The sequence below is a fragment of the Choloepus didactylus genome, chromosome 4 (assembly GCF_015220235.1).
Source record: "Choloepus didactylus isolate mChoDid1 chromosome 4, mChoDid1.pri, whole genome shotgun sequence".
NCBI classification, from domain to species: domain Eukaryota; kingdom Metazoa; phylum Chordata; class Mammalia; order Pilosa; family Megalonychidae; genus Choloepus; species Choloepus didactylus.
In genome coordinates this window covers 116,539,683-116,553,922 of record NC_051310.1, presented here as the reverse complement: position 1 = coordinate 116,553,922, position 14,240 = coordinate 116,539,683, and the positions used below count along the sequence as shown (strand labels likewise).

At 43.9% G+C, this 14,240-nt stretch overlaps 1 protein-coding gene across 6 annotated transcripts in view; it reads left to right on the top strand.

The window, feature by feature from the left end:
• Positions 1 to 14,240, top strand: part of TLN2 (talin 2) — a 473,758-nt gene that overhangs the window by 372,615 nt on the left and 86,903 nt on the right. For all 6 annotated transcript variants that reach the window (XM_037833795.1, XM_037833797.1, XM_037833796.1 and 3 more), the window contains 5 exons: positions 1,942 to 2,031; positions 3,121 to 3,243; positions 4,716 to 4,859; positions 6,458 to 6,619; positions 13,927 to 14,067. In XM_037833795.1, the coding sequence (XP_037689723.1) occupies positions 1,942 to 2,031; positions 3,121 to 3,243; positions 4,716 to 4,859; positions 6,458 to 6,619; positions 13,927 to 14,067 (660 nt within the window). The remainder of the gene's footprint in view (positions 1 to 1,941; positions 2,032 to 3,120; positions 3,244 to 4,715; positions 4,860 to 6,457; positions 6,620 to 13,926; positions 14,068 to 14,240) is intronic.

Below are 14,240 nucleotides of genomic sequence, written 5' to 3'. Positions count from 1 at the left end.
GCAGCCCAGAGCACAGCTATGGTTGCTCTTCAATAAACCTGCAGTGTGTGTTTATTTGTAAAAATTCATTTTCTCCCATAGAATGTGTGTGCGTACCATAAAATCAGTGTGTGCACTTGTATGTAGAGCAGTGCCAACCAATGCAGGTTATACTGAAACAGCCAAATGACTATCTCAGTAGATATGGTTGTACTCGGTGGGGCTTTAGTTTTCTGGATGGTTAGCTTAGGGCTGGGAGAGTGGGAATATCCAAAGCAGTTGCTGAAGAGTTTGACTGAGACCCTGTCTGATGATGGCAATTAGCCATTGTTGTACTGCCAGCTTATTTTCCCAGGACTGAAGTATACTGAAATGGTTGAGAATGTTCTTAAGTTGGCTGAATTACTGCCCTATTCTGGTCTGTTCACACTTGCAGATATAAATGTTATGTGGCTGTCAGTCTAAGTGGGCTTCGTTGGCCTAGGAGCATTTACTGTCCCTTACTGATACCATTGGGCCACAAAAATAATTGGGCCTGAAACTATTATTTCAGGGTAACTCTTACTAAGGCAGTTCTGACTACCCAGGGAGTGGGAAGTGGTACTTCAATGAAATTGGCTCATTCTTTATGCTGCCCACTTTCCCACGTATTTTTAGCTGAACAGCTCAGCAGTTTCCACCATTGCTTTCCCTCAACCCTTTGTAATTCAGATGTCCTTGTCTTTTTGCTGGCTGTGCCCCAAAGGCTTTTAGCTGTTGAGATCTAATGTACATTCTCTCTTTTTTTTATTTAAAATTACCTTATCAAATAAAAAAAATTTCCAAACAAAACAAAGCAAAGCAATGGGAAAAACAAATATCCTGAAATAATTTCTTTCTTTCCAATATACTCCTACCATACCAAAAGAAAATTAATGAACCATAGTCACACCTGAGCATCCCCATATCATTAAGATCAGCCTCAATATATTGTCTGTTCTTATTGTTCCCCCTTCACTAGCTGCTGTCTATCTCTAGGTTCCCTGCATTCTACAATATAAGACACTTATTTTACATTTTTCACAGAGTTCACATTAGTGGTAACAAACAATATCTCTCCTTTTGTGTCTGGATTATTTCACTCAGCATCATGTCTTCAAGGTTCATCCATGTTGTCATATGTTTCACGACCTCGTTCCTTCTTACTGCTGCATAGTATTCCATCGTGTGTACATACATTCTCACTCAATGGGGAGATGTTTGAACAGAGACATCACCAGGCTTTTCTCCCCCAGAAAAGTCCTTCATTAGTGATGACCCAAGGTCATTACAATATGAAGGCTAGCAATGATTTTCAGTGGCCTGGGACAAAGAAAAGGTAGGTCCAATGCCCAGTTCCTTGATGGGGGCCTAAATAAGACTGAACATTTTCTATATTTTTAAAATTAAAAACAAAGGAAACATCCCAGGGGATAATCTTGGGGAATTGCCTTCTTTCATGTCTACCCATTAAAAGTTCCCAGAATTTAAGGACTGAAGGTTCTTAGCAGTTTTCAGGCAAGAAGAAATGAAAGAATGTGTCCTTGAAATTTAAATCCCTTGGAGTTATCCAGCAGAGAAATTGCACTAATTGACCATAAATATCTTGCCTTGCATTAACCTTCAAATTTCTTTAAAACAAAATAGAACATCCTTCTGTTGATGCCATGCTGCTTCTCCTAAACATGGAAGACTTATCTCGGGGAAAGCTAACGGGACCTCATCCCCCCTCACCCCCCCAATCATTGTTCTAGCATTAAAATTTGATTAAGAAACCCAAAATCATGGATACTGTGATCAAAATTCCTCTCAATAAACTGGGTAAACAAGTGATCATTGACCAAAACCCTATATTATATACAAAGGGGAAGTTGATATTTGGTATTTTGTGTTACGTGTTGTATAACACTTGCTTGCTTTTTAAGTTGTACTCTCCTTCTATAGACGGTTAAGGGGATGTTGGATAATCCCAATGAACCTGTTAGTGACCTCTCTTACTTTGACTGCATTGAGAGTGTGATGGAAAACTCCAAGGTAAGACTGTCTGTGCTATAATTCAGTAGTTAATGTTGCTTCTCAGGGTGGATAAAATCAAGATGTTCTTTGTGTGCATTTGCATGTATCCACTATATATGACTGCATATGTCAACGCCTTGTTTGTAGTCCTTTGCTCAAGTGCTTCTGGAACTTGGGCTGCATCAGAATCCGCTGGAGGGCTTGTTAAACACAGATTGCTGGGCCCCACATCCAGAGACTGATTCAGGAGGTCTGGGAAGGACCAAAGTGTACAGTTCTAACAAGCACCCTGGTGGTGCCTGTCCTGCTGATCTGGGGACCACACTTTGAGAACCACTGCTCTATACTGTATCACAGATGGCTCATTGTGAATCAGATCATGTATTTTTTACACCTGGGGGCTGAATTGCTGTGGAAAGCTCTTCAGTGACCTTGGCTTATGTTAGGCCCTCTTGGATGTTCTTTGTGCCATCCATCTGTGGCATGTAATCTCAAGGGGAGTATAAATTGGGTTTGGGGGGGACAAGAAAATCTTAGATGTTATAATGGTTTGTGGCCCTCAAACCATCTACTCAACAGAATTTTTTTTCTTACTATTTGATTTGATTGGGGGAAGGGAACAATTAAGAAAAAAGTCTAAAAAGGCTCCTTAGGGAAGCAGTTCCAAAAAAAAAAAAAAAAGGTTGAGAAACACTGATCTGTGTAATCCTTTGACTGTCCTTTGAGAATGCCTGGAAATCAGAAGGTTAAGATGAAATGCATCTGAGATGAGTGGATGCTGAGCTGTTGCGATCTGGCTCTATACTTGGAGCATGAGTGTGTGTTTGTTAACATTTTTATGTTAGCTTTGGGGAGACTATCCGTATTGATGATGTTAGGAGGGTTTGGTTTGTGTTGGGCTAAGACTAGAGTTTGCTCTCTACTGCATAGTCCTTTATGCAGTAATGGACTTCCAAGGGGATGATCCATATGTAAAGGAGAAAAATGACAAAGAGTATAAATATAAGTTAAGTAGCCTTGAATGTTAAAGTTGCAAGTGTAGCCTCCCTTACCCCATGGTTTGAAGCAATGCTGGACAAAGAATATCCCCGGTTGTTTGTTTTCCAGGTTTTGGGCGAGTCAATGGCAGGGATTTCACAGAATGCCAAGACCGGGGACCTCCCTGCCTTTGGGGAATGTGTGGGGATTGCATCCAAAGCTCTCTGTGGGCTCACAGAGGCCGCTGCCCAGGTAAGGGACTGGTCCCGATGTCCCGATGACCTCTGCGGTGCAAACCTTCCACCTGTGTCTTGTCCCGGATCTCGGACACCAGGAGTAACCGCATGCCTGTGGGAGGCCCTGGGGAGCACCCGCTTCAGCTCCTCTAACCAGCACATCAGAAACCATGGAGAAGGCAGTTGTTCCTGTGCTGGGTGGGGTAGCAGATGTCAGCCAATTATGCCCCGGGAGCAGAGCCTAGGAAGGGCGCCCTGGTCACGTCCTGCCTTGGCTGCCTGAGCAGCAGTGGAGCCAGTCTGGGGAGGATAGTAAAAGGGAGAGTTTGGGACCCTGAGACTCAGTGAACACTGCAGACCCAACTTTTTTGTGTGTGTGTGATCCACTGTTGCAGGTGAGTTGTTTCTGGGGAAAAATAGGCACTACATAATTTAAATTTGCCTTGAGGATTTAGAATTGGAAAAATGCAAGTCGGTTTTTTGTTGTTTTTTTGTTGTTGTTGTTTGGTTGGTTTTTTTTTTTTTTTGGATCAAAGAAAGAAAAAATTAGATACTATCACACAGAGGCAAGATGTGGCATGTCTTTCCTCTTTTTTTTATTTACTCTTCTGTGCATTTCCAATAATTATTGGGCTTATGTGACTGAGCCTTCAAAAATGTCAGAATTTATCTTTTGCCAATTATCTTGAACTTAGACGATTTTACTGAACTCAAGAAAAGCATCCTAGTTTGGGGGATGAAATTCTCTACCTTCATCCTTCCCTTCTCATCCCAGGATAAATGAATTAAGTTCAAAAATCTTACTCAGAAATTCACATTCTCCTTTTTATTTGCCTAATGTATCCAAAAGGTTTTAAAGAGAAGCCCTTCTCTTGTAGCCTCTGGTCCTCCGGGGGACCAAATACTACCCCCCCCCCTTTCTTTTGAGCCATCAGAGCCATGTAATTGCCTAATTAGAATTAGTTGGCACATTCTTCTTACTTGATTGCCAAGATTCTTCCTGCTATTAGAAATACTGGCGTAAACAATAAGGACAAGTTTGGCTATGTGAGGAGGAATCCAAGGCAGCTGACCCAGCAAGCAGCTCTACACTGTCTCTGCACCTACTTCTTTCTGCCAGTCATGACATCAGCTGCATGCTGAGGCTGGTTACCCTCATGGTCATAAAATGGCTGCCTGAAGCCATCAGGGCTGCATCCATTCTTGCTCAGGTCCTGCAGAAGAGCATCTTGAGGCTCTCTATTTAGAATAAGGAGACTTCATTCCCAGAAGACTGAAGCCAGTCAGGCTGCTGGTGTATCGCTAGCCCAAGCTGGCCCAGGCCTGTCCATTCCAAGGCCTTATTGGCAAGAGGGATGAGATTACCCTGCCTGGCTTGCACAAATGACCCGTGCATGACCACCACATGCACAAAGCTGGACCGTTGTCCACCACAGGCTCATCTGTGAGGAAGGAACCTGAGCTGTGGCTTTTTTCCTCACTTTCCAGGCTGCGTACTTAGTCGGCATCTCTGATCCAAACAGCCAGGCAGGCCACCAGGGCCTTGTGGACCCCATCCAGTTTGCCAGGGCTAACCAGGCGATCCAGATGGCATGCCAGAACCTGGTGGACCCCGGAAGCAGCCCATCACAGGTAACCGCTTGAGGTTTGCAAGTCCTTGAGTTCTTCTAGGTGGGTTGTGGGAAGAGCAAGAGTAGTGAAGACTGTTCTTTCAGAGCTCACACAATGCTGGCTAAATGCATCACTATAGATGATGACAATAGGATAGACCGTAAAATGTGAAAGTGGAAGTTTGTGGGTGCTATGAAATGAGGTGCTTGAAGGCAGCAGGAGTGAAGTCGTCAGTGAGATTCCTCGGGAGTCACAATTACATTCAATTCAAGGCAGCTTGTTCTGTGTTAACACTAAGGTGAATGTGCTAAGACCTGATCCCCCACCCCCTTGGCTCTTAGTCTAGTGGAGGAGGTGAGCATGAACAAAGCCTGGACCATGCAGTGATCAGGCTACGATGATGATGCCAGGGATGCAGGGGGGTGGGTCACTTCACAGAGATGGCAGATCTGAGCCAGCCCTCAAAACTGGGTAAGAATCCACAATGCAGAAAGGAGCCAGAGAGACATTTTAGCAGTAGACTGTGTATGTGACCTTCCATGGCACTTCTAATACCCAAGTGGCATAGGACCCATTCACTTACTAAAGCATTTTATGCTGTAAGGAATGAGAACAGTCTGATATGGGGAGCACAGGCAGCCTTGCCAGTGGCACATCCTAAGTGAATCCTGGGACTGGCGTTCTTAAGGCAGAAGAAGGACCCATGTAGAGGAGGCAATACAGGAGCCATCTGGATCTACAACAGGCCTGAGAGCTGACAGATACAGAATCAGTGCAGCTGGAATTCATTACTTGTTCCGTTTAGGCCAAAGGAGTGTTACCAGCCTCAGTAAAGTAGAGCAGGTGGATTCAGGAGAGCAAATGGGGGGGGGTGGGGGTAGGAGGTTGGAGCCCGTGGAGATTCCTGAGCCAGACCACTTAAGAAGGTGCCTTCAGCCCACCTGTGGATGAGACACAGCCTGACATCACCTTGATGTTGACTTTCATCATCTCAGCTGCATCTTCTAAACCTGGACTCTCCAATATGTAGACATTAGCTACATGTGGCTATTAAGCACTCAAAATGGAGCTAATCCAAATTGAGCTGTACTGTAAATGGATTTTGAAGATTTATGAAAAGAAGATTGTAACGTATCTCAGTAATAATGTTTTATATTGATGAAATGGTAATTTGGATAGTTCAAGTTAAATAAAATGTATTATTAAAATTAATTCCTCTTTTTTCTCTACTTATTTTAATATGGCTACTAGGAAATTTAAATTTTTCATGTGGCTTGCATTATTTTTCTGCTGGGCAGTACTGGTCTAGACCTGGGACCATTTCCCTCCTAGCTGAAGGTAGCAAAGGATAGGCTGATTGCATCCTCTTTAAGACTATATGGGGCCTACTCTCACCACTACATCAGTACCTCCTTTCCTTTTCTTTTTTTATTCTCCTTTGCTTTATATTTTCAGCCCTCTCCTTTCCTGGAGGGACTTTGGGGGTGGCAGAGCTAGGCCCACATCTTGAGGTTATTCTGCATGACAGTTGAGGAGGAATCCAGGGCTTGGGATGAGAGTGATCTGAACCCATCTGCACGGAAGCGTGGGTGCCCCCAACCCAGCTCCATGCTTTGTAGGTCCTGTCAGCTGCCACGATTGTCGCCAAGCACACCTCAGCCTTGTGCAACGCCTGCCGCATCGCCTCATCCAAGACAGCCAACCCAGTGGCCAAAAGGCACTTTGTTCAGTCAGCCAAGGAAGTCGCCAACAGCACTGCCAACCTGGTGAAGACCATCAAGGTAGGTCATGGAACTATCGCTCTTACAAATTCCTGCATAACCTGTCACAGAGAGGAAAGGTGCAGGATTCAAGGTCTGCTCTGCTAAGACTTAAGCCTAGTGATGTTTAACTTCCAATTCAGTCTCATGGCTCATGTCATTGAGGAGAAGAGTTCCTTACTAATGGAGGTATTCATCGTGAAAACTAACAGTGTTGGTCTCTACTAACCTTGTAGATTTGGAGGGGCTCTTACTTTCTGCTTAGAAGCAGAAATCTGATTGGAAGGGTTTGGCTGTGGGACACCTCTCGAAGCTATGTTTGGGTAGCAAACACCCGGTTTTTCTTACACTGTGTTTACTTGGGATAGTTTTGAATGGATTGATGGATGGCTCTTCCTTTGTTCCAAGGAGTATGTGGACCCAGAGAGTGTGTGGCTATCACTTAAACTCTCCTGTGATATCTATTCTGTTAATGGAGTATCAACTTTTTAAAATAGAGTACTCCATATTCAGAAAAGTTAATCTTGGTGATAAAAGCCATAGACAGGCTGAAGTGCATCTTTACGTAGAAATACAGGTACTCGTGGTTATGGAGAAAGTTATTAACAGTGAAGATACCATCTTTCTCTACCAATTACAAAATGGCCATCCTTGGATAGTCATGGTTGATATTTCATGAATGATTTTAAGTTTTTATCTTGGGAAAATTTCACATATGTAATAGCATAAATGGACACCATGTACACTTCACCCACTGCAACAGTGTCAAATCCTTGCCAATCTTGTTTCATTTATAAACTGCATCTTTCCCCCTTCTGACTTCTTTGAAGCAAATCTGTGATGTCATTTATCAGTAATATTTCCGTAAGTATTTCTGTATGATCAGGACACTTTGAAAGATAATATTACCACAACACCATTATCACACTGTTTAAAAGTGAACATGAATTCTTTACTGTCGTCCAGTGTCCATTGTATTCACATCTCCCCCATTTTCTCTTCCTCCTTTTCAACACCTCCTCCTCCCCTTCCCCACTGATATGTCTCTTAAGTCCCTTTTATTTTTAGACATCTTTTTTGAGGTCTATTTGACAATTTTTTTTTCTCTAATGTATAGACTTCCCCCTCCCATCTGTTTTCCTTGTAATTTGTTGAAGAAACAGGGTTGTCTCATATAGAGTTTTTCATAATGTAGCCTATGGGTGGTAGACCAGATGGTCTAAGACCTAGATGAAAGATACTTTAATGTCTCTGAGTATTTAGTTTACTCTAGTAATTCATCACTCAAGAAAATTACAGAATTTCAAACAATTAATGGCCTGGGAGATTTTAAAGCAACAAAATGTCTTGGTTCCAGGCCATATTGGGGAGGAGGGGGGTGCACTTGCAAGGAGGGAATTGGAGCAGCTGGACTGTAGTTGTTGTAGATGGGTGTGAAAACCACAAACACTGAGTGCCCTAAGCTGAGGCCAAGCAGGCTGCAGGCGGCTGACCTTGTGGGGAAACAGCTACAGCCTGGCGAGCAGACCACAGGCCCAGGGCCCAGTGCCCCCCTCCGCCGCCAAGCCTCCAGTGGACCCTGTCATGGAGGCAAGATAGCAGCTTTCTGGAAACCCTGACATGCAGAAGGGAAAGGCACAGGAGGCGGTAACCGTTTTTATTTAAGGCTTTTCACATGTATTTAGATAGGAGGCTCTGCACTGTAGCTGGGTCAAGTCCTGGGAAAATCAGATTTTTTCCAGTTCTCTCCATAGGACATAACACTACGCACCTATTTTTCCTTTCACAACGAAAACCAATGTAATCACTTAGAGAAATCAGTCAACAGGATGAGCCAAGCAAAAGCAAAGGAGAACACATCTAGCCCGGTAGCAGTTGAAAACAGACTTGCGAGAACATGGCATAGTTACCCAGTCAGCAGTCACTTAGGTGTTTAAACAAAGCTGATTGAAACACAAAATCAAAAGAGAATGAAAATGAACAAATAAATTAAGGCCTGTGCCCAGGTGCCCTTGTGATCCAAGAGGCAGCTCGCTTCATCTGTTAATATAGTTTAGAAGTTAATAAAGCTTACATATTTGCTTATTTTGTGCAAAACCCTGTTCCAGATAATCATTCTGTGGTTAACTCATTTAATCCCCACAGCCACCTTGTGGCTATCATCCCCATTTTACAGACATAGAACTGAGGCACAGAGAGGTTAAGTAACTTTCTCAAGGTGACCCAGCCCCTCCTCTTACCACTCTCAGTCCTACTTCTCACTCCTGGCATGCTGTTCACATCTTTGCAATAGAAAGACAAATCGGTCTTCCAGTTTTTCAAGCTGGGGAGAAATATCTTGATGTGTTTACAGAGCTTTGGTAAACATTTTGCGGGAGGCAGAAATTGAAAGAGGGCATTAAAATTAATAGTAGTGGCATCATTGTTGGTTGCTGTATAATTATAACTTATCTCAGTTAAAGTTGGCCACTTTCTGATAATTAAAAAAAAAGATGTTATTTAGATGGATTAAGGGAGAAAAAAAGAAAAGAAACTCTTCTATAAAAATTCCTTGAGCCCTTTATTTTCTGCCTCCTCTTTGGTTTAAAATCCTGATCTATCTCTGTAAAACACATCTCTGTTAAGATTTCATCTTTTCAGATTCTCCCCACAGTGTCAAACCCTCTTTCCAATTCCCTGCAACAAAGAGCTCTTGTGATGGCCTGAAAGATAGGCCTGTGCAGAAACACAAGAGGAGGAATGCAGGGTGACTGCAGTGTAGGGGAGATAAAGTCCCCTGTCGCCTGTGAGCAACCTAGGGATCAGTAACACCGGAACAGAAATGAACACATTGCCCCGCAACTCATCAAAATGTGCTTGATTTTTCAGTTCCCCTAGTGTAGCAGGGTTTGCCAGGAGCTATGAGCTCTGTTTTTAATTTACTATTAGGAAAATGGAAAAGGTCATTCCACTCTACATGCCACACCAGGTACAGGATAGGTTTCCTATTTGAAGGCATAGTTAAGAATCCTGTCAATTAGAGAAACAAATGAATATTAAATACTCTAAAAGCTCAGACAGCTGCATTCAGACAGCTGCACTGCTCTCCAAGATTTATGCTTCTTAGGACCTTTTTTTAATATGCCTTTTTAAGCATGGTGATTTGCCCAGCCCTAAATCCCAGTTGAAGGAGGACTGGGGAGCAAAAAGCAATTACCTGTGGTGGGACTCCAGGAATCTTAAATCTCTGTTGATAGCATCCTTTAAAACCCCAACATATAGCTCAGGAGCAGTTAACATCTGTGCCCCTACTCCATACAGGCACTGCTCTAAATGCTGGGCAAGGTAGAAGGACACGCACCCCTCACAAGGCCATCTCTCAGCTGGTCACCACGTATGTGGCTGCCAGCTCTTCTCTCTTCAGTCAGCCCATTACCTAGTCTCAAATCAGATGTGTGGAATGGAATGTTATTTTAACTGTGTGGTTGCTTAGGTTTGGGTGCCAAGTAGAAATTGTGCAACAAGAGCTCTTGTTTTTCCGAGAAGTTGGAGGATGGCCTTGCCTCTCACAGCAAAGTTGAAGCTCAGTGTTTTGCAATTAAGCACTTGCAGTGTGTTCCAAAGACACCCAATCCATCTCTCTTTAATTGAAATTGACTTGGCTGTAAGTATGTTTTCTTGGTCATCCTTAATGTTTGGATTGGTAAAGTAGGTTTCTTCAAAAGAGAAAGGATAAAAATAACTTTGCCCTCTCTTATTCCTTATTCTTATTGCTTTTGTCTAAAAAAAGGAGTAGAGAAGGGAGCCAGGAGCCTTGGGTTCTCGTTTAAGGCATGCCAGTAAGTAGGGGGTGACCTTGGCAGATCATGTCACTTTCAAGGTGCTGGTTTTATCATCTGGAAAATGGATGTTTGGAATCTTTAAGGACTCTTCTGGCCACCAAAGTCAGTGAATCTTTGATTCTTGTATCCATGCAGAAATTGTTTCTCTCAGAATCCATGTGAGAATTTATCAAGTGAGAACACTCAGAGGAGCTGGCCCAGGGAACAGGATCCCTTGTCTTGACAGGGCCTGGGCATTTGGCAAAGAGAATTTATTCTTTTTTCACTCCCCTGGCTGGTGTGCAAGGCATCCTGTAGCAGGACTGCAGGGAACCTGTGCACGGCTGCTTAAGGTTCCGCCGTGGTCAGAGATGAGTATTCAGTTTTCTCAGGTGGCTCAGCTGTCTGTGCCCATTGTGGAAGAGGCATTCAGAAGTGAAATAGTATCTCTGCAAAGTATCCTTTCTGATGCTAACTGCCTCCTTGGGGAGGAAATATTTTTTCCCTGTTGAAGAAGAACAAAAAGGGGTTGAAGTAGCTTGGCTTTCTGTTCCACAGTTAGTTGAGGCCCTGTCCTGTGATGAGCCAGTGGGCGAAGTGTTACGTGATTTTAAATCTCCTGCTCAAAAAAATTAAAATTAAAATTTTAAAAATCCTTTTTACATCCTGTTGGTGCAGTTTTTGAAACTGTGCAATTAGAAAACCATTCCCTTGGATTTACCTTGGTTAGTCATCTTTTCAGTTTGAATAAGCGTGGCTAAGGGTTGGGGTTTGATCAGATGCCTTCCTGTTCAGAAGTGCCAGGCTGAGAGGGCCCTGGGAGGTAGAGAAGGGAGTGGGAAGGGAAGAGTGTGAGAGTAAGCAGCAGGAAAGGTGAGGAGCACTAACGGGAGGCTTAGCGCTGCCCACTGAGCTAGAAGTCAGTCATCCTATCCAGAGGGGTGTTGATTGGCAGAGCTCATCCCTGCACTGGCGGAACTGGGACTGAGTCCTTCAGAATCCAGGATCCACTCCTGCCATGCATCTTCCCTGGTTTGCCTGTACTGGGGCTGTTTGTGTCTGCTGCTGCTATGTGGCTCCCACCCTGCCTCCCACTGGTATCCCCCATTGCTCTAAAGCCTGTATAGCCCGACCTCAAGGAGATGCCAATGTTAAAAGTGAAGAGAGGTTAGAGAGCTGAGACAGTTCACTTCCACATCATCAGCGCCTCGCACAGAGCCTGGCAGTTAGCAGGTGCTAAGTCAACATTCATCAGATACAGCAGTGGCAATTAGAAATGAGTCCTTATATGTGAGCAAGAAGTAGGGGACCTCCCCCCTACATGGGACCTGACTCCCAGGGGTGTAAATCTCCCTGGCAATGCAGGATATGATTCCTGGGGATGAGCCTGGACCCGACATCATGGGATTGAGAACATCTTGACGAAAAGCGGGAAGCAAATGAAACAAACTAAAGTTTCAGTGGCTGAGAGATTTCAAATGGAGTCGAAAGGTCACTCTGGAGGGCATTCTTACGCACTACATAGATACCCTTTTCAGGTTTTAGTGAACTGGAATGGCTAGAAGTAAATATCTGAAACTATCAAACTGCAACCCATTAGCCTTGACTCTTGAAGACAGTTGTATAACAATGTAGCTTACAAGGGGTGACAGTGTGGTTGTGAAAACCTCGTGGCCCACACTCCCTTTATCCAATGTATGGATGGATGAGTAGAAAAATGGGGACAAAAACTAAATGAAAAATAGGGTGGGATGGGGTGGGATGATTTGGGTGTTCTTTTTTACTTTTTCTTTTATTCTTATTCTTTCTGGTGTAAGGAAAATGTTCAAAAATTGATTGGGGGTGATGAATGCACCAACTATATGATGGTACTGTGAACAGTTGATTGTACAGCATGAATGATTGTGTGGTATGTGAATATATCTCAATAAAACTGATTTTTAAAAAAGAGTGAGCCATGAAAAAGAAAAAAAAAAAGATAGGGGCACGTACGTTTTCCACTGGGCCTGAAAGAAGGGCGGAATGGGAGAAGTTAGGGTGGGGCCGGTGTCCACCGGAGGTGGGGGGTGGCGTGTGTACAGAGGCCAGCAAGGCACAGAAATAGAGGTAACAGTAAATTAGCCAGGCCCATGGGAATTCCTCTGAAAATATTAGCGTGGTGGCTGTGTAATTATTGTCCCAAGTTGCTGAGGCTTGATTGGGATGCGGTTGTTATTCAGAAATAGCCTTCAAACCGGCCATGCCTGCCTACTCTTGCCTTATTGAAAAACAGAAATGTTCCCATCTCCGATCCTGCTTGTTTTGCAATGCTGGCACCTCTGGATTTTTGTTCATTAAATGTTTAAATTGGCTTTTATGTATTGCTTTCATAGCACTTAAACTCAAAGCTTAAGTGGTCATTTAACTAGGGAATTTACATTCTTCTCTAAATGTAACTGGCCTTAAATGTAGCCCTTTGCAGGGAGGCAGGGAAGCTGTTGCTGGTCCCAGTTGGCTGGCTCTAACAGTCTTGTTCTGCCAGGTGGAGGCCCAGGGGTGGGGGGGCCTCAAATCTAAGTGTTAACACTGTGCGAGGCAGCCCAGCAGGGGCCACAGGCCACATTCCTAAATTCTTGTCCTGAGCCATTAATCATCTCTGCGACTGGTCACTTAATGCCATTGTGCTATTCACGATGCTTCTAATTTAAAAAAAAAAAAAAAGGATTGAAGCATAAGGTATATAGAGAAAAAACACATGCATATGGCATAATGGATTTTTTTCAAGCTGAACACACCTGGGCTAACTACAGCCAGATCAAGAAACAGAACCTTACCAGTGCCCAGAATCCCTCTTTATGGTGCCTTCCAGTCTCACCTGCCCCAAAGAGTGACCTGAAGTCTTAACACCCTGATTTGTTTCACCTGTTATTGTACTTTGCCCAAGTGGAATCATATAGTAGGTCCTTTTTTGTGTCTGGCCTTTCACTGAACATTATGTTTGTGAGATTGGTGTTTGTTGTTGGGGGCAGTCACAGTCTATTCCTTCTCAAAGTGGCGGTTATGTCTGCTGTATCTCCCTCAGAGCTATTCGGGGACATCCAGGTAAAACATAGAAGTTAAAGGTGCTATCCAATGGAAAGTATTTTTATAGTTTGGGAAGAAATAAATTTGATCCAAGTGGAAATGGGGGGTGCAGAAGAGCTGAAGGGTTATAGTCCAAAAAGTGGGAAAGAAAGTGGCTCAGCTGCAAGGTTTGGCAGAATGGCTTATCAGTAGGAAGAGAAGAGCACTACCTGAATCTGTCTCTTGTGAATGGGAAGTTGGCTGTAAGATCAGCTGTCCTGTGAGCCACACATGCAGCTTTATTCCTTACAGTTGCTGACTGCTCTATGGAAGGGATCTCACTAGTCAGTTCTTACCCTTTATGAATTCACCAGACGCATTCAGTATTCCCACTAAACCACCTTCCTTCAGTGGGAGATGATCGCCGTGCTCCAGGATGATTTCTGCTTCTCATTAGAGGGAAATGTCTGTGTTTTCTCCTGGCAGGCCCTGGACGGGGACTTCTCTGAAGACAACCGCAATAAGTGCCGCATTGCCACGGCGCCCTTGATCGAGGCGGTGGAGAACCTGACGGCGTTCGCGTCGAACCCTGAGTTTGTTAGCATTCCTGCCCAGATCAGCTCCGAGGTAGGAGCCTGCAGCAGAGGCAGGGCTAAGGTCTTGGGCAGGATTGCATAGCATCAAATCCCAAAGCTCCCTCTGTCACTAGGTAGGGTGTTCTAGTTGTTCTGTTGCTGTTACATGCACAGGTTGATGACAGTCAATCTCTGCACACCTAGGAGGTAATATCTTAGCATTAG